We start from the raw sequence: 19,765 nt of genomic DNA, 5'->3' as shown, positions 1-19,765 counted from the left end.
TAAAATGCATCCGATTAAAGTATAATTTCAATTATCTGAGTAATTATCTTAGTATCTTATTGAATATTGAATTTCAAATTAGTGAACTGTATATGCTGTTAACGGCATAATTTCAGAATTTTATTTCCTTTCTAAAGCAGCACATCATTGATTAACCATCAAAAGCAGCAAGTGTGGCTGTGGACTTGTTTCATCTGCATATTTAAAGGTTTATTTGATGAGCCATAAAAGTGTACATTTTATAGACTGCAACACAGAAAAATACAAAACAATTATTTTGACTTGTTATAAATTCAAGTTGATATTTCTGGTGAATTCTGACACATTGGCTCCTCGACATCTTGTCTGAACCAGTTTCAAGTAGCTCCCTGAGCAGAAGGTGACGAGCACATTTCCCACTAATGTTAGTACTGCATGGGTTTTTGTTTGTGGTGCCATTGCATAGTAACCCGTTCCAAGCTACAGTAGCGTAGCTTGCATGAGTTGAGGTGGTGGTAAGCAGCCATGGAAACTGCTTCTGGTTTTAACCTTGTGCGTCTGTTTCACAGCACAACATGCCTTTCTGGAGGATATCCAGTCACTCTGACCTGCTGGCATTACACCAAGCACTGGAGTTCGAATACCTGTAACCACCACGGCGAAATGGACTCGTGCAATGTTGATGGAAACAAGCAGCCTTCTTTTGTACAACTATTTAAGAACACGTTAGACTGCAATGGTTTGATCTCTCTTTCTCCTGTCTTTTTGAACGTCTGGCTTGATGAACTCTAAACAGTCTTAAGTTGAAGGTGATAAAGAAGCCCTGTTCAGCTCTCCTGCTTTGGATCTTTATCTGTATGTAAAAAGTGAGAAGTTTTGTTCATGCAGCTTAACTGGGAACCGAAGGATGAAGACTTTCTGGGATGTTTCTGTTCCAAGATTTTTTTCAGCACAGAGGGCAAAAGGAAGACATCTCACCTGGAATGTACCTTCCCCTGCAAATTATTAATCTGAAGGAATCTGTAGTCCATAATGTATAACAGGGGACGTTTTTCTAAGGTTTTCTTCCTGGCGGTTAACTTGCTATAAAAATGCAGTCTGTGGTAAAACCTTATGTAAATTATTTCCAATAAATTTCAAGGACAGTGGATGTTTTGGGTTTTGTCAGAAATTAAATTGTAAGGATTTGATCTTTGGGTCTCACTTCTTTTTTTATGTGTTTCTGAATGCCTCTGAAGCAACACATTAGCATTCAAGTGACAAACACAAGCCCTTTAATAATGTAATAAGCATTTCAAAGTACTATCTTTAAATTATTGATCAGAGCATGTAACCCTGACATGGATCCAGTGCAGTTCTATGCAGAAGATGCTTTACATACAGCAACCAGCCTGTAAGTGTGCCATGAAGAGTTGAAAGTAAAACAGCAGAGGCAAATTCATTTCCACATTTTATTAACATCTCATTTCTTGGATTTGAAGTATTCTTCAATCACATCCTTGGCTTGAGACTCTTTGCCATAATCCTGCACAGAAAACAAGAACTACGTTAGTGTTGCATTTCCATGGTAAATTAAGCTTTAACAACTGCAGGCATACACAAGATGTGAAAAGTCCTTTGTCACAATAAAAACAGTACTGCTGCATTTTACAGTGCATGTCACCATTTCAAGGGACCCCAGATATCACAGATAGATGATGGGGCTCGTACTGTGGCTTTTATCTCGCCAGTAATTTAACAGCTGCATTGCATAACGCGAAGCACCTGGACTTGACTGGCAGGCCTCATATAATGCCTTCTGAACAAAATGCTAGATCTTTCCCTTCCCCTTACACTCGTAACAATACTTACGCACATGTTTAAGCAAAGAACTTCTTTTTTATCAACAAAGAAATCAAGCCTTTACCTTGATGACAACGCAGCTGCAGCCCACCACCTTGCGGGGTTTTCCTTCGCGGTCGATCTTGCAAAGTCCGACCCATTCACCGAGCTTCTTGTTGTCGTCAACCTGTGAAATAAGAAAAAGAAATATAGTCGCATGAAGGAAATAAACGTCAGCTTATTGGTTTCCATATCGTACAAAGAAATGTAAGTGATGAAGAAATAAAAGCCATGCGTACTGGACTGCATCTCAGATCAAAATTGGGTAACAAAGGCAATCTCCTCACAGGGTTCAGTAGAGGGAGCCAAGTTGTCATCACTGACACAGAAGTACCTTTCACAAAACCTTGAATGCTGAAGAAGTCCAAGAATCCAACATCTGCCTCGATAAATCAATCACTTACCTTGATCAGGTTGATCTGATGTTCAGCGCACAGGGCCTCCACCAGCTTGACGTACATGGGCTCGTCACAGTTAGCAGCCAGGACGCAGAGATGGGCCTGACGTCTGCCAAAAACACAAGAAATGTACTAGTTGCAAAGAAATAAATATGCAAGGCATAAAAACAAAAATGGCACACATGACACTTTGTGACAATTCTTTCTATGTTAGGAAAAGAACAGGAGCAGCCAATCACTGCAGCACTAAAGAGCAAAAATCTTATTTGTCAGAAAATTCTAGATTAATCAAATTTTATTCATATAAACATTTCAGCGACAAGGCATTTCAAAGTGTTTTACATCAAAACAAACACAAAGTCATGCAACATAGAATCAATAATCAAAACATTCCATTATGTCAAATGCCAGATTAAATTTCATTCTTTGCCAAAGCAGGGTGGGGACATGGAGGAATATCAAAGCAAATGTAAGTGGAGCAAAATAGCCTGAAACAGGCTTGACTTTGACTGATACAGGTCCCATCACTTTCTGCAACATAAAACACTGATGCACGAGCAAATCCTGGCAGGATGAGCGTTAAATACAAGCAATGTGCTGGACTGTATCTCAGACAAAATTTGGGTAACAGAGGCGATCTCCTCACAAAGTTCAGTAGAGGGAGCCAAGTTATCATCACTGATACAGCAGCACAATTCCTTAAACTCTACCATCTGTAAACAACACCATGCATTTGAAGTATCTGCCACACTTCAGCAAATAAAACTGTTCTTTGGATGTCTGACCTTCACTGTCAGCCCTGGAAAAGCCAAACTTATATATTTTATCCAAGCATTGTTTTTCTGACATGGCTCAAGCTTTCAGGATATATATATATATATATATTATATATATATATATATATGGTTTTAAGTAGGCTAATGATTTCTGATATTTTTTTGTGCTTCACAATGCTTTGCTTTGTAGGTGCTCAAACAAGTTGTGTCCTTTAGCCACATTTTCTTCCTCAACGTTTTAATAAATCTTGATCCACTTGAAGTTTTTCCAATTTTGTATTTCAAACAACACAGTGATTCAGCAAAGAATCCTATGAAATGATGATGAAGGCATTTCCTAAGGTGTTTCCACTTACTTGTCCAGGGCTTTGGCAGCCTCACGGATTCCACGTGCAAGGCCATCGTGGATAAGTGCGGTCTTCAGCACTTCAGGGAGAGCGGTGTTGACATCCATCACACCTCCGGCAGCAGTGCTATCACAAAGAAGAAAGGATTTTTAAAAAGGGACAACTTCCAACTTCAAGTTTGAGAAATTACCATGCATTACTGAGCTTCTGGCACATCAGATGGAAAATCTCACTCATTGTAGAGTGAAGGGGTATCCGACAAAAGAACTGAATCATCACATAAGCAGAGCTCAGAAAACCTAAAGTTTATTAGTCTTTTAGTGTTGAAACGTTGAACTTGCATTGTTATGCCATTACCACTGTACTAGTTTAAAATGATTTCAAAACAACAATGGTGTGTTTTTTTTATTATTATGATTATCTTTATTTTACCAGAATAAAAGCCAATTGAGATTAAAAATATTTTTGAGAGAATCCCAGCATAAAAGCAGCAACAAATACAATACAGAAATTATCACAAAATCTTCTGGGACAATTTATCGGCCAGCAAAATTTGTTATGGTGACAGGCCTAGTCATGCCAGAGTATGACAAACATTTTTAGTCCTTTTCTTGAAGCCCTTACAGAGAAGCTAGACTTTGTCGAGTTTTTGTCAATATCAGTATTGATGCATCAAAGCTTTACAAAAAAAAACCTAAGAGGTTGGAAACTGGTCACAAAATTCAGCAAAACTATAAAACCCAAGTTAAGAAGCTTCTCTATTTTTTCTTTTGACTAGAAAACTGTAAGGGACTTGATCAGTTTTAAATTTACTTTAATAAAAACAAACCCCATATCAACACAGATTTAAGCATGTAAATAAATACTCAGCAAGTAGCATAAGGAGTAGCCATCTATCCTATCTGTCCCCTTATTGTTCATAGAGGTTTAATTGAAAGGCACCCTAATTTTAAATATATCGCTTTGTAAACTTTGTATCCGCATTTAAGTAAATTTTTTTCATACAAATCCCATCAGACTTGTATTTCATTCTGAACGCACATGTCAGCTTAGCCAGCCTCCTGGCTTGTGCCAAGCGTCGCTCGAAGCTTTAAACCTATGAGACTACCGGAGGTTCTCAAAGTTTTAGTTATGCATCTCCCTATTGACTAATAGTCGGATCTTGTAAGTCCAGCTACTTATATTCTCCATTTCTAAACGCTCTGCTAATGTAGCTGTAGCTGAATGAAGCGTCATGCTCACCCTTCCTCGGCCATTGTAGATTTGCGATGGATGGCGAACTTAAAGTTCTGAAATATATTGGAGACACAAAAATAGAGTTATTGTCCAACATAAACAGCAAGGTCTGATGAAATTAAAACGTAAGATGCTTGATTATTCGTGCAGATTGTGTCAGCAGTGAGGGAAACGCACCCAGTTCTCCTCTCAGGTAGCGGGTAAAGAGGACGTCATAAAGCGGCGACATTGGTTTAATACCGGCAGGGAGGGGATGGGAATTCCGAATCATTCTGTGATCCGCATCGTTTGGCTCTGCTCACCAATATTGACCGACTTCCTGGGTACTTCCGAACTGATCATTAACCAGAATCCATTGCTCCTCTGTCTTCACTCTATATGTTGTTTAAAAGCAAGGTTTTGACATTTAATAGATATGTGTGAAAATATCCTGCACTAAACGGCATTATTAAGGCTAATATCACAGATGTGAGTCGCTTCCCGTTATTGAATGGGTTCGATCAGTAGGCTCATTCTGGAGAAATACATCACAAATACAAACGCATGGAATATTTTTGCTTTCTGCTGAGAGCATTTCTTTCTCTCAAAAAAATTTGCAAATAATTCTTTGCAAATTTTAGAAAACATTTTATCTGACCTTTGGAAAAATATTGCAATAAAGTCTCCCCGAATTCTTGCTTTTCTTCTTTCAGTAGGCTGAAGGTACTGAATAAAAAATGTGCTTAAAAATATGTTTATATTTATAAATTACCTTTTTAAGAAATTCAATAAAAACCAAGTTTCCTTTAAACTTATTGGCATGTTCTAAGTTCGTTTTAAAAACTATGTTCAAAAACTGAACATTTCCCTCACTATGTGTAGTTCTGTTGCTCAAAAGGTTGCAAATTGTGATGTTGTCTGATTACTGTAGCGTGAAATTATATGACTGAAGAAAGAACTACACAAATAAATTGGAATAACACATAAATCAAACAGTTTTGAAACACTTTATTTCACTTTTAGAGTATTCCAAAATGTGTTGTTACCCAAAAACCCACATGCTTTTCTCAGGAAACAACCCTTCCTGGCATCTTGAAGCAATAAAGCATACTGTATGGCACATCGATGAGCAAAAAGATATTCTTTCATAATAGCTTGTGCAGAAAATTCAATAAGTATATTCCCAAAAGTTCCACATTGCTGCTCAGTCTTCCCTCTATAGCTTGAGGAACTTCTCAAGTTCTTCATTCTCAATCGCTTCATTGAATGCATTAATGTCCTGGAGAAAAAAGAAAGAAAGTTAGCTGATTAAAAGTTTAGTTTGAGATAGAGGAATCAAGAGGGAAAAAAAACATAAAAACAGGTGGTTGTAAGTTATTTAATTGTTTACAGCACAGGAAGAATGTGATGTACTAATATTCTCTCCTAATATCTCCTAGTAACTTGTATACAATGTTTCATATTTATGAAAGCAATTTATTAGATGACTTCACACAAACATATTTCATTACTTCCAGAGTTCTGTGACCATATTTGGATAAATAGAAACGTTAGACTTTTATGTGACTAGTCTACTTTACCAAAACTGTTTTCTTTCAAACAGTTTCTTGCAATGAAGGGCAAGTTTAAGGGATGACAGAAATAAGACTGTTAAGTTACTAATTTGTATTTATTTAAAAAAAATGTTTTGTTTAGGGTCAGGGCTGGGTGTTTTTATTCTTCTGAGAACAATTTTATGGAAGACCAAGAACATCAGTTATGGTTTATTTAATAATGAAGTCTGATTGTACGAGATTTGAAGGTTGTATGTGAATGCAAATACTGTATGGTAGACTATTTGTGGAAACTTTATTTAAAAAAAGTTTCCACAAAAAAAGTAAGCCATAAAGAAATGTGCTTTAGACTCTTGCCCCAAATCACATTGGAGGAAGACTCCATTGTGCTTGACAAGTTGAAACTTGACAAGTTTCAGCCCCTTAAATCACACCAATGTGGTATTACACAACTGGATTCATCTTATAATAAAAGCGTTTCATTGAGCCCCTATGAGTTTGTACTGGGTAAGAGTCTTATCTTGTCACATAAAATGGGCCATATGAGTAGTTGCCCAAGGTGGCACTATAGTGGTGCACCATATATGTATTAAACATCATATTTATCTGTCCTTTACACCCTGAGCACATTTTATATTGTTATTGTGCATGGGTATGCAACTTGGAAGTTTCCACACACTCCACTGCAGTACAAGTTTGGGGCGATAGAAAGAGAAGCTTGCATAGGGTGCCATTCAGACAAGAACTGCTACTGCTGAGGAGGTAATTCAACCATTTAATTTACATGTAATGCATCATGAACGGATCAAAAAGGATGGCAGGAAGTAACGTCTGTGGAACTCAAAAATAAAATGAAAATGTCAGCTATGTTTTTAGAATTACTGTAGTGTCTGTGAAGCCACAACATGGGTGATTCATACAGCAAATATTTATTTAGTCCTTGTATCCACACCCTACTGTGCTGCAAGGATTTTTTAAGTGCGGCGTATGTGGCAACCCTTCACATTTAAATGTCTTTTTTTTTTTAAATTCACCTCATTCTTTCTAACTCGTATCTCTGTTACACAATTAATAAAAACTTACTCCACAGTATACATCTCCGTTGAATATCTGTGGAGGAAGTGCAGTGGGATTGTTTGCCATCTTCCTCATTAAATCCTTGTCCTTAGAGTTCTGCGTAATATCCACTTGTTTGAAGGCAATTTTCTTAGAAGTGAGGACAGAGAAGATTCGTTCTTGATTTTTCTTCATCTGGAAAGAAAAGCATTTCATCTGTCAGTAGAGGTTAAGTGTACCCAGGCATTGGTTGAGTCTGAGTTCTACCAAAGATATGCCTCACTGACCACATGTTCTTCTGAATTGTGCACACAGATTGTCTTCACATGGAAAATACACTGTACACCATGCCTCACTGTATTTTCTGCAGCAAAATAATAAGGAAAACAAAGACTGGATACTGTACCTCCACAGAACCGCTCACACTGGCCATGTACACCGTCAACATGTCTGCTATTCCAAAAGGAAAACACCAAAATGGACAAAAACTGAGGTTTTCTGAGAGAAACTACCCTGAGAATGTTGCAGTATGCTGTCTGAAGGTATGTGGGCTTGCTGAAGCAGCAGACAAGGTGAACAGGTTTGGACAGAGTTTACCTTCCTGCATGGACACACCCACTCGTCTGACCATATTCCTGTCAAGGCTTGTCCCTGTCATTAGCAAAACCACTCAAGAATGGACACGCCCACACAGAAGCACACCTTTAAAAGCCACAAACAGCAGCAAAGCTACATTAAAGCCTGGATTTCAAAAGTTGCACACAAACATTTATTTTACTTTCTATTATTAGCTCCTTACTCAAACACTGTTAAGCAAAATGAATTGATTTGAATATTTCCAGTTTTAAATCCACCGTTTGCAAGACTGCACAGTTCATAATACCTGGTGGTGGTTTCAGGTTTCAGATATGGGTGACATGGGCAACCACCCAGAGTGGCATCTTGTAGCGGGTGGCATGAGAACACCCCAACACACCCCACCCGTGTTCTTCACTCCTAAGGATTGTATGACAGTGTCTCTTGAACACATCATTTCAGAAAAAGATGTGATAGTGAAACATTGTGCTCCTCGTGAGTTGGCTTGGGGTTGCTTCAGAGGTTTAATTAAGACTTTGAGATTAAGAGGCTAAGTCAAGTTCTGGACCAATATTTAATTGAGACTATGTTGGATGATTTTAAACAAGTAATTTATACTTGAAACACCTCCAGAGTGAGGAAATTAAAACTACTCTTAAAAAAAAACATTTGGTCAATTTTTTCCCAAACATTGTCACACAGCAAACACTTAGATGTTGCAGCCAAAAGTGACAGAATCAATTTTTAGGTTGGTTCAGCTTATTCAACTGACTGTACAAGGGAAGAGAGCTGCTGAAACAATCATTGGAAAAACTTGTAACATTAAAATCAAATAATATATTTTAATAGCCAGGAAAAACATTTTTGCTTGCACATGATTAACTGCAGGAACAATTCAAGATATCTATAATTTAGTTTTCACTAGTCAAAACTACATGTCTTCTTTCCAAAAATAAATTTAAGATATTTTGAATTATGTTGTCATTCGAAATATCTTTAGTTAGAATTATGACTAGTCAAAACTAAAATTGATATATCTTGAACTTACTTTATGACTGGTCATAATTTAATTGTACATATCTGAAATGTGTATTTCAGATAGTCAGTAATTCATTGTAGATAACTTGAATTGAAGTCTCCGTACAACTCAATGGTAAATCTGACGTCATTCTGACGAGTCAGAATGTAATTAGAGATATATCAAATAGGTATTTTGTCTAGTCAAAACATAATTAGAGACATCTTAAATTGCTAAAACAGCTAGTCATAAAACATTTTGAGATATCTGGAATGTAAGGGCGGCAAAACCAAATTTATGTTAAAACGGCAATGCACAATGTAATTAATTTCACCTGTAAAGTGTGTAGCAAGTGCATAGTAATTTGGCACCCTGATGTGTTTGTAGTACTGTAGTGTGTATGAAGCATGTAATGTATAAAGTGGCAAAGCAGAATAATAAAAGACATTAAGTAACTAAAAAGTCACTTTTTAGTTACTTAGCAATTATAATAAACCAAAAGTGTAATTGTAGCATACTGTAATCACATTACTAATATATAAAATATGTAATGCCAGAATACTTAAAATACATTCTAAATATATTTTAGATTGCAATTCAGTCACAAAAATAGTACACTCAATATATACTACTGTAATCAAGCATGTTTATATTACATAAAAAAGCATTACACTTAAAGTATACTAAATTTAACTTAAGTGGTCCAATAAAAGTATGTTGAAGTATACTTAGAACAATTGAAATTGTGCTTTAAATACAATTTAAATACTATTAAAATACACAACGCACAAAATTAGTTGTTCCAAAATGTCACACTTTAGGTTAACTAATCCTAAGTGAATTTGAAGTATACTCACGATTAGTCTGACTTACAGTATGCTCAAGTATGTTAAAATGTAATATACTTAGTATATTAATTTTTCACCAGAATATTCTGAGTACCTGTTCATTGATTCATTGATTTTGAAGAAATCTATGATCAAAGTCAACACTCTTTTCAAAGCAAAATTTTATTAATCAGTCACACTTTACAAAAAGCAAATTACTGGGAAACACCAAAACCTTCTTTTTTCAAGGTGATTAAGACCTTCAGCTCATCCTTGCACCAAATAGCATTATGATTTACTTTATATTTAAAAATCACCACAGGAATATGAATGAAAATGATTGTTTCTGACTAAATGAATTATATTGCATGAGAGATTAGAACTATATTTTATCTGTGTAATCATTGAGCAGTTGTTCATTGTTTGCACTTACCATTAAAGAAAATGATAAGGTTTACATCATTCAATTGTAAAATAAAAACTAAAAATTACTTTTCGAAAACTAGATGTAAAAACACAACAAAGTTTCCTATTTATTTTTGGAACTTGTAAGGAGCTTCTACACATCATCAAAAGGTCCAAAGCTTGTTCCCGATAGGTTGGTGTTCTAACAAATGAGTTTGCTCGGGAGTCTCAGAACATTAAGACATCAGCGTTGGTGTTTTCAACAATGTATAGAGAAAGTAAACACCGCCTTTCAACTTGATGTTGTGTTGCTTTGAAAATAAGTAGAAGGCCTGTGTTGGATGGTACTGCTGGTTGATCCATTAAGGGTCCATTAAGGATCAACCAGTGGTTCACGCTCATAACAGACTCTTCCTGCCAAATCTTCTGGGACTTTTTCCTCTGTGATCTCCAAATCAAGATTGTTGTTCATTCTTTTCATGCTGTCCTGCTGTCCTCTATCATACAACTGGTTGGTACGTTCCCTAAAAATGAGGAAGATGGATACGATTGGAATCATGTCACCACAACATAGTTTCCAAACTGTTTGTCTTTCCTGTTTTTTTTTTTTTTTGTTTTTTTTTTTTTTTGTATTTTTTAGCCAAAACACAAAAAAACTGGAAATGGCCATATATTGTTGTTATATTTAGAAAACATTTGCGAACACATGTCGTAAATAAAATGTAGCTCAACCAATTGCCATCTGTACACTTTTTTATTTCAACAAATAAATAGCATCTTCCCATACACTATTTATCCCCCTATACACTCAACTGTTTTACAAAATGCGTCATGGGTTTTTGGAAAGTGAATATCAAGGAACACAGCATTAGGGCAAAGAGCACATAAAAGACGACATTGACATTACCTTTCATCGAGTGCTCCGTTGCCTCTGTCGTCCAGCTCTTGTTTTTTGGATTCTAACCTGTTGTTAAACTGAGCCATGACAACTAAAAAGAAAGCATAACATCATGGTCAATTGAAAAGCAGTTCTCGTTTTCACATAGTCATGGATTACTCAGTTCTTACTTTAAACTATGATAAACTTGAATTTCTTCCAAAAAATATTTTCGCATGATTTTCATTGAAATATAGAGCTGTGGCACAGGTGATTTTGTTTTTTTAAAATATGTTTAATATTAGATTTTTTTTGTTGTTGTTTTTTACTCTAGAAAATAAATAAAATGTAATTTCAGTTTAGATGCTTTTTAGAAGTTTTCACTCTGAGACTAAAAAATGTGTTTACTTTAGAGCTTTTTTAACATGCGTGCCAACAAATATGTGCACATATGTACATAGATAGCCAGACGTTTACATACATGCACATACACTTTTTTATCTCACTATCTGATCTTAAATCAAACAAACTTTTCTTGTTTTAGTTCATTTAGAATTGCCAAAATGTATATATTTGCTAAAAGACATAACAATGACATAAATAACTTATTAGAGATTTATTGCTAATTTCAAAGTCAGACATTTACATTCAATAACTTCTGAAAGGTTAACTTGGTGTATGCAGTGTTACATTATATGCAGTGTGTCACAATGAAAAGTATCATTACACCCTGCTGATAAGAGTTGTAATACACAGCAACATCCAAATGACAAACTCTACAAGTTTTCAGACATAAATGACCACTGCACAATTTAGTATTCAATAAACAGTAACAATAAAATAGGAATCTTACCGGCGCCTCGCCATTTCTTCCTCCAAACAAAGAAGCCAATGACCAACAAGATAAGCAGTATCACTAACACACTCACAACACCTGCAACAACTGATGAAGAGGTGGTTGCTGTAAAGATAAAAACATGTGTTAGAAGAAAAAAGAACTAAAAACAAAAATATGACGGAAGTAAAGCAATTATTTCTTTATGTCAAACGTTACCGAGTACAGTGACTTGGAGTGTCTTAGAGGGAGAGGAGCGGAAGGGAATTGATGAGATGTTAACAGTGTAGACACAGGCATAGTCTCCTTGGTCTTTAAAATCTACTTCTGAGAATTCAAAGTACGCCATGTAGAAAATGTTGTGCCCAAATGCTGGTTTGGCCTCAGTGTTATTTTTGTTAGACCTGCTCAGGTAGAAGACGCCACCAGGAAACCTGGAATGAATCGCGCAGGTTATGGAGAAGGCACTTCCTTTGGTGATGGATAGTTTAACAGGACTGTAGATCACCATCTGATGAGCAGATGTTAGAGAGATGCTGGGTATCCCTAACTTTACTGCAAGATAAAGACAAAATTTATTTTAGATTTCATGATAATGTCTGTATATATACATATATAAATTTATAGTATGTTATGCGTAAAAAAAAAATCAACAAAAAAACAATAAGAATTTTTTTTTTACCGCCAACAGAGAGGTCGGCTGTATTTCCTTGAGGATAATAAATAATTTGATCTGCCAGTTTCTTATGATATTCACAGAAGTATGTCCCATTTAGGTTGAACTCTGCTTGAGGGAAGGTAAAAGTCGCCTCCTCATGGTCTGAGAATTTTTCCTTCGAAAATGAACCTTGTGTCTTTTTTAGCAAAAATGTCCCACCCAAGTGTTCTGTTGCCACAGTGCATGTGATTTCCACTTTCTCACCCCAGATTACCTCTGAAGAAGGATTCAAAGTAATCTGAGGCTTTTGTAGATCACCTGAAACACAATTGTAGAACCACAAAAGTTCAATTAGGGAAAAATAAATTTGATTCAAAATGAACCTGGTTCCTTACCTAAACAGATGACACCAGCATCTTCACCATGCCCACAGTTATTTTCTCCAAAACCACGGTGGTTACAGTGTGTAAGTGCAACTTCTTGGCCTGTACACTCCACATTGTCCAACCAAATTGGACCGGAGCCTCTACCAAAATGTGCACTGGTGGGGGCCGAGACCGCGTGACCACAACCAATCTGTCTGCACACCACATCAGCATTGCTCATTTGCCAGTCATCATCGCACACGGTGCCCCATTGGCCTTTGTAGAAGATCTCCACTCTGCCAGAGCACTGGCCTGAGCCACCAACCAACCGCAACTGGGCTGCATGAAAACAGAAAAACATTCTGTGCAAACCAAATGGACACCCGAAGAGACACACCTTTACAAACAAACCATGATCAAACCTGTCACAGGTAAATAAATCAATAAAACCCATTAAAACCTACTTTTATTACCAAATGTAATGACAAAGATCTAAACTCATTGTGTTTGCCGTAGTTTTAATATAGATTCAAATCAAACTCAGGACCTCTTTTATCACAGTCTTCATTCCATTTCCTAGCTAAAAAATTGGAAGTCATCTGGATATAAAAAAAATTAAAGGACAATTCACAAGACAATTATGAGACATAGGTCAAAAAAAAAAAAACACCTGTTTGAGCTGACCAGACCTTTGTACTGCTCAAAATGACAGGTATGTCCCCTTATATAATCAAGGGCAAATAACCAGCAAATGGTCTTCTGGTATGTTTGGATGGAAAATATCATAAAACATGATGCTATCTATAAAAACCTTACCTGCACACACAGCCCCAGCATCATGTTCATGTCCACATGTTGATCTACTAAAGCCATTTACTGAGCATTTTTGAAGAGAAGTCAAGTTGGCAAAACATGAATCACTCGCTTCCACAACAGTTCCATTGCCTTGACCAAAGGAAGCACCACCAGGAGTGTTTAAAGCATGGCCACACTCCAGCAACTGGCATACCACCTCGGCTTTACTTTCCGTCCAGGCTGCATCACAAACCGTTTGCCATGCTTCAGCATGACGGACCTCAACCCTTCCAGAGCACTCGTCCTTGCCTTTAGCCAACCGGACCTCTAAGCTCCCTGTGAAGACAAGTTATGCAAAGATGTAGACATTCAGCATAGAATATCTAGTCAAAATTTTGTATTTTTAATGTGCACTTTATGTAGGAGACAAGAACCTCAAAGTGTATTTACAGAAGAATCTTCAAATACATATTGAGAAAAAAAAAAGAAACCAAGCTAATAAACTAAAACCATGACTGTTTTTTTTTGTTTGTTTTTTCCGCTTTTATTATTACTCACCAGTGCAAATCACACCAGCTTTGGCAGTTGCGTTGCATGTTCTGTCTCTAAGTTGTCTTTGTGGGCACTGGGAAAGAGTAGACTCCCTCCCACTGCATTCAATATGTTCAATCCACGTCTGCCCCGACCCTTGACCAAACTCTGACATTTTGGTAATCTTATGAGCCCTGCCGCAGTTCAGCTGTCTGCACACAACTGTTGCATCATTAATGTCCCAGAATTCCCCACACACAGTCCCCCACTGGCCTTTATCAAAAAACTCCACTCTTCCAGCACAACGATGGGGCCCATCAGATAACTTCACATTTCCTGGAAATTACAGGTGACATACAGTGGTGATCAGGAAAATTTCATATGAATTAACATTTTATTGAGAAAGTTTGTTAAAAATTTGACACGCCACATACCAGAACATTGGACTGATGCCTCTTCAGTACGATCATTTCTGTTTCTGGTATACTCTCTCAGTGTGCATTGAGAGACGGACTGCTCTGTACCACTGCAACTCATCTGTAAGCCTCTGAGGTCCATATTTTCCCCATATGATCCAAAGGCCTTAACAGCATCTCCACAATTCATATTTCTGCACACCACTGTAGCTTCATTCATATCAAAGTTGAGATTGTATACTGATGACCAGTGGCCCCCATTGTAGACTTCAACCCTGCCGGAGCAGGTGTCAGTGCCATTTATCAGCCTAAGGTTAGCTAAAAAAAAAAAAACAAGAAGAGTTTTCTAGGTGATAAAAGTCTGATATGACCACATGAAATTTTGATAATCACACATCTGAAACGTAGAATAAAAGATGGTAACTTAGATACCTGAACAAATCACCCCAGCATCTTCCCCATGGCCACAGTTGTTCTCTCCAAAAGGAGGTCGGCGGCAATGCAAAAGGGACGATTCATTCCCAAAGCAGCTTACATCATCTAGCCAGATGTCTCCCTGGCCTTGACCAAAGAAGGCTGAACCTTTAGCTGTCTGAGCAGATCCACAGTCCAAGGCTCTGCACACCACCTGGGCATCTCTGATGTCCCACTCGTCATCACATATTGTTCCCCACTGGCCATCATGCAGAACCTCCACTCTACCTGAGCATCGGTCAGTGCCATTAACAACCCGAATTGGAGGATTACCTGAAGAAAAGTCATATTTGAAGTACAAAAGAGTTATTAATTGCCAGATCAGAGAATAACTTAGAGTAGTACTTATTACATCTGATTCATTCTCTTTTCAAAGGATTGATTGCTACAAAACTTTAGAATCTGCATTGAACCAAAAATAACGGGCACACCAATTTATCTATCAAAGCAAATACATTATTATTATTATTATTATTATTATTATTATTATTATTATTATTATTATTATTATTATTATTATTATTATCTATTGGCTTCACAAAACAGTCAGATGCAAAAGGTACAAAATAGTCATGTTGCATAAATAAGTGAGAACTATATTTACCTTAGTCTACTGTATACCATGTTCACAACCATACTAATGTATAATTAAGATCTAAGTTAGTTAGCAAATGTAATGTGGCACATTAACATGAAGATGGTTCGTAATGGATAAGAAAAATTCAACCACTAAAGAGCCTTTTCATGAACTGGTTCAACATGGAAACTTAAATGTTTTGTTTTTGTCTTATGAAAAATATGGAAATTTACAAATAGTCTGTCTTACCTGCACATGCAATAGAAACACCTTCACATCTCCCGACATGTTCATCCACCACACACTGAGTGATGGAGCTCACGTTACCAGAGCATCTACTTATAAACCCCGCCAGTGGGCTGTCACCAAAAGTGAAGACGTCTTGGTTTTTCTTTGGAGTTCCACAACTGAGTTCTTTACAGAGTACTGTAGCCTCTGTCCCACCCCAACTGTTACTGCAGATCTTTCCCCAGTGACCATTGTGGAAGACCTCTACTCTGCCAGAGCAGCTGTCCGTCCCATTAATCAATCTCACATTCTCTGGTAAGTAAGCAGTTAAAGAGATTTATGTCAGATTTATCTAAAATTATTTGTGCATATATCAGCGGCAAAAATATTAGAACATATGCTACCTGAGCAAATAACACCAGCGTCTTCATGGTGGTCACAGTCATGCTCTCCAAAACCTCTATGTGGGCAATCAGACAGGGACTTCTCATGACCGGTGCAGTCAATATCGTCCAACCAGACCTGGTCCTGTCCTCTTCCATAGTAGGCCTTGTACTTGACAGCAAGAGCATTCCCACAGTTCATCTCTCGGCATGTTACAGATGCTTCCTGCATGCCCCATTTGTCATCACAAACGGTTCCCCATTGTCCCTCATAGTACACTTCTACGCGACCAGAACATCGATTAGTCCCATTTACTAGCCGGATTGGCCTGGTGTCTGTGAAGTTTTAGAAAAGAAATTGAGATATGTCCAACCAAGCATGCGACAAAAATACAATGATGAGCGTTAAAGTAAATTAGTGTATAATGTGAGTTATAAGTTTGACTTACTCATGCAGGAAATGGTAGCATCAATGCAAGTTTCTCTGAACTCTTGCATCACACAGTTAGAGATGGAGGTCTCGTTCCCAACACAGTTAGCTTTGACACCATGCAGCCCCTGTCCCTCTCCAAAGTATTGTGTTGCAGCCTGAACAATAGGCGAGCCACAGCTGATCTCCCGGCACACCACGTCTGCTTCTTCCTTACCCCAGTCACTGCTGCACACTCGTTTCCACTGGCCATTTTGGAAGAGCTCCACTCTGCCATTGCAACGACTGGTTCCATTGAGAATCCGAACATGTTCTAAAGCAACAGACAGTGATCAGAATAACATAATAGAAAAGCTTGAAGGAGGGCAAAGAATCTCATCCACTGCTCAATTCAAAGGCAATAAAATAAAGCCAACAAAAACCAATAACAATTTAATCATAAAAGGCTTTGGAGTAAATGTCAATTTTTACCTATTTTCCATTTTGCAGTGCAAGAAGAAGCACTCTGCAAATGTACTTTCAGTTTACTGCAAGGTGTGTCAATTTACTCCAACAAATACCTGAAATAGGTCACTTATTGTTATTTTTGTTTAGTGAGAGATCCTAATCTGTCATGTTTCATAAGAGCCTCAACAAGGATCAGAACCAAATAAGTGAAAAAAGGGTGCATATTATTTTAAGAAAAAATAAAGTACAACTAAATTAATATTTTTTTTAAGATTAGCACTTTTATCTCAAGTCATTAAAATACTGTGCACAGTCATCACAACTCACAGAATATGCATAATACACCCAAATATGTATATGAAAAACATTAAACACTGATAATAGTGATACAATTTTTGTTGCATTGTTTTGTTCTATACAACACTTGTGCCACTCTGATTCCCCTGGTAAATTTGGTGGAGAAAGAAATGCCTCTGTTGAGGTTGGATTAAGAAATGTCTTGATGATGAAAGACATTTCATCATGTGTGCAAATCTTGCCACACAGCAGCAATGTGGGCTGTTGGGACCATGGAAGATTTTCCCTGGTTATTTGGTTTAAATTCAGTAAGTTTCTAAATATCTAAAAGTCTAGATTTGTAATACAAGGTAGAAGATCAGGGTCCATGCTTCAACAAACCTGAACAACATATCTTTACCCAGATAGTGCGTCTGCTGATAAGCATAGTTCCACTGGTTTGATTTTTGACCTTGTTCACTTTGAACTCGTCTAAGTTCAAAGTGAACTTAAATACTGAAAGTACATTTACGATTATAAGCTTGTAACATTTCCCCACATTTCACAAACGTATTTAGCTTAACTCTGGTTTTAAAAAGCAGACATTTATTTTCCCGGATAATAAGTATGGGCTCTAATTAAATGTATGATCCAACACAAGTATAGTGAATAATATCAAACTTACCAGAGCATACAACTCCAGCATCTTCACTATGCCCACAATTATTAATCCCAAAATGCTTGTGCTGGCACTTGATAATGGAGGTCTCTTTCCCATTGCACTGCACGTCATCCAACCAGATCTCATTTGAGCCTTCTCCAAAGAAAGCACCTTTCTTGGCCTCCATAACCACGCCACAATTTAACTCTCGGCATACCACCTCAGCATTAGTAATGCTCCAGTGATCATCACACACGGTTCCCCAGACGTCGTCATGGTAGATCTCCACTCTGCCAGCGCAACGTGAAGGCCCGACAATCCTAACTTTATCACATTCTGGAAATGAAATGTAACCAACGTTTTTTAAATAACAAAAAACAAAAACAATGGACAAAGACAGCCAAGAGGCCGGTTTAATGAGATGGACATAGATATCCAACTAAGTGCTTGGAATTTACTGACCTGTAAGTAAAGGTAAGCTCAGCAGACCTGAAGGGCAATAACATATAGTTTAAATAATTAAACTATATGTCATGTTATGACAACATCAGAGAGATGCAAAATTTAAATGGTATCTGTTTTAAAACAAAGTTAGTATCTTATGCCATGCTCCCAAGTGAAATCTGTCAAAATTTCACTTGGGAGCAAGAAACGCTTTGCTGATGTAGTTGTGAGGGAAACCATTTCACCAAAGTTGAACTGAAAATATGTCTAGAAAAATAAAATCTCACCTGCAATTAAAAGGAAACGAAAATGCTGACTTTCCATATTATGTCTTCAGAGAAGGACAAATTCTGCAAAAGGTACAGAAAATGTAAGTGAAAAAGAGGAAGCTCTTGTTCCCTCTACAATGATGTTGACATGTGACAAATTTTTGAATGAAATAAGAGCCTTTTGGATACTGTATCATTACTACTCATTTCTCAAAAGGATAAAACATGCTTGCTTCTTACCTGAACGTCCAAATATTTTCCCCCACTATTTAGAAATTAATAAAAAAACGAAAAATGTGTTTATGTTGTAGGATGTGCGCGCCATGCGGATCCCTATGAATAAAATGGACTGTGTGGACTTGAAGTGCAAACTCTAACATGTTGACATTTTGATCAATCATTAAAGATGGAACATGACAGGGGATTTTATTTTGCTTTTACACCACACATAAGAAAATGATTTAACACTCGACGTGAACAGAACACCTTCTAATATGCATTACTTTTAGAAAGCAGATGTGTAACATATTAGCTTTTTTATTTATTTGTTTTTTGTAGACAGGATGAAATAATGTGTCAAGAGATTCAGAGAAAACATCCAACATCAAAAGGAAGCGTGTTTGAGAACAAATGTCAAGCCTTAAATTATTCCTGTCTTATCATTTTTATATGTTCCAACTATTTAACACTTTTTTTCATTTCTACAAATTTTGTGAAAATTGTTGACTTTGTTAACTCTAATGTGTTATTCTGTGTGAGAAACCAGTTTGTAAAACATGCACATTCACTGATCTCCATTGAGGAAAAAGTACACTGAACATTTTGATGATTTAGACTTTCACATAAATAAGTAAAAATTTGGATTACTCCTTAGCAAATGTATGGATGATTTTGAGCTTCAATGTTGAAAAGTAAAACTTTGAAAGTAAATTTGTTTGTGTTTTTGTTTGTTTTCTAAATAAATTATAATGTGACTGTTTTTTTAAAAAAAAAGTTATCTTACCTTGCAGGCTTGATGCAGCCTCTCTTTCAACAAGAATAAAAAAATAATGAAAACCTGACTTCAAG

General features: G+C 36.8%; 4 protein-coding genes and 3 non-coding genes across 12 annotated transcripts in view; 1 reads left to right on the top strand and 6 right to left on the bottom strand.

Annotated features, from left to right (window-relative positions):
- Nucleotides 1–1,169, top strand: part of eya4 (EYA transcriptional coactivator and phosphatase 4) — a 52,629-nt gene extending 51,460 nt beyond the window's left edge. For all 5 annotated transcript variants that reach the window (XM_055019952.1, XM_055019950.1, XM_055019951.1 and 2 more), the window contains one exon: nucleotides 549–1,169. In XM_055019952.1, coding sequence (XP_054875927.1) covers nucleotides 549–629 — 81 coding nt within the window. In that variant the 3' untranslated portion in view covers nucleotides 630–1,169. The remainder of the gene's footprint in view (nucleotides 1–548) is intronic.
- Nucleotides 1,170–1,416: 247 nt separating this feature from the next.
- Nucleotides 1,417–4,875, bottom strand: rps12 (ribosomal protein S12). The gene is made up of 6 exons (XM_055019948.1): nucleotides 4,795–4,875; nucleotides 4,624–4,670; nucleotides 3,391–3,507; nucleotides 2,265–2,367; nucleotides 1,886–1,987; nucleotides 1,417–1,504 (listed from the first exon to the last, which is right to left on the bottom strand). The coding sequence occupies exons 2-6, from the start codon at nucleotides 4,635–4,637 to the stop codon at nucleotides 1,442–1,444; spliced, it is 399 nt and encodes a 132-aa protein (XP_054875923.1). The 5' UTR covers nucleotides 4,638–4,670; nucleotides 4,795–4,875; the 3' UTR covers nucleotides 1,417–1,441.
- On the bottom strand, nucleotides 2,105–2,187 carry LOC129351256 (small nucleolar RNA SNORD100). The gene has a single exon (XR_008604715.1). It is a non-coding gene; the product is annotated as a small nucleolar RNA SNORD100 (small nucleolar RNA).
- Nucleotides 2,862–2,944, bottom strand: LOC129351255 (small nucleolar RNA SNORD100). Its single transcript, XR_008604714.1, has one exon. It is a non-coding gene; the product is annotated as a small nucleolar RNA SNORD100 (small nucleolar RNA).
- LOC129351254 (small nucleolar RNA SNORD101) lies at nucleotides 3,592–3,666 on the bottom strand. The gene has a single exon (XR_008604713.1). It is a non-coding gene; the product is annotated as a small nucleolar RNA SNORD101 (small nucleolar RNA).
- A 714-nt stretch (nucleotides 4,876–5,589) lies between the features above and the next one.
- On the bottom strand, nucleotides 5,590–7,783 carry zgc:153284 (uncharacterized protein LOC751696 homolog). The gene is made up of 3 exons (XM_055019947.1): nucleotides 7,612–7,783; nucleotides 7,233–7,400; nucleotides 5,590–5,875 (listed from the first exon to the last, which is right to left on the bottom strand). The coding sequence occupies exons 1-3, from the start codon at nucleotides 7,651–7,653 to the stop codon at nucleotides 5,813–5,815; spliced, it is 273 nt and encodes a 90-aa protein (XP_054875922.1). The 5' UTR covers nucleotides 7,654–7,783; the 3' UTR covers nucleotides 5,590–5,812.
- A 2,007-nt stretch (nucleotides 7,784–9,790) lies between these two features.
- Nucleotides 9,791–19,750, bottom strand: LOC129351137 (deleted in malignant brain tumors 1 protein-like). Of its 2 annotated transcripts, none has more exons than XM_055019945.1 (17): nucleotides 19,701–19,750; nucleotides 18,716–18,778; nucleotides 18,447–18,473; nucleotides 18,009–18,320; nucleotides 16,620–16,913; nucleotides 16,192–16,506; nucleotides 15,809–16,099; nucleotides 14,941–15,255; nucleotides 14,527–14,826; nucleotides 14,120–14,428; nucleotides 13,583–13,897; nucleotides 12,797–13,105; nucleotides 12,426–12,719; nucleotides 11,963–12,298; nucleotides 11,762–11,869; nucleotides 10,939–11,020; nucleotides 9,791–10,555 (listed from the first exon to the last, which is right to left on the bottom strand). In XM_055019945.1, the coding sequence occupies exons 2-17, from the start codon at nucleotides 18,750–18,752 to the stop codon at nucleotides 10,405–10,407; spliced, it is 3,795 nt and encodes a 1,264-aa protein (XP_054875920.1). In that variant the 5' UTR covers nucleotides 18,753–18,778; nucleotides 19,701–19,750; the 3' UTR covers nucleotides 9,791–10,404. The 2 variants fall into 2 exon arrangements, with proteins under 2 accessions (XP_054875920.1, XP_054875919.1); XM_055019944.1 differs by lacking the exon at nucleotides 19,701–19,750 and adding an exon at nucleotides 18,938–19,059.
- Nucleotides 19,751–19,765: the final 15 nt, after the last annotated feature.

The sequence above is a fragment of the Poeciliopsis prolifica genome, unplaced genomic scaffold (genome assembly GCF_027474105.1).
Source record: "Poeciliopsis prolifica strain line A6 unplaced genomic scaffold, Auburn_PproV2 SCAFFOLD065, whole genome shotgun sequence".
Taxonomy (NCBI): Eukaryota; Metazoa; Chordata; class Actinopteri; order Cyprinodontiformes; family Poeciliidae; genus Poeciliopsis; species Poeciliopsis prolifica.
Note: the sequence above shows the minus strand (reverse complement) of the source record. Positions and strands in the feature narration are given on the sequence as shown.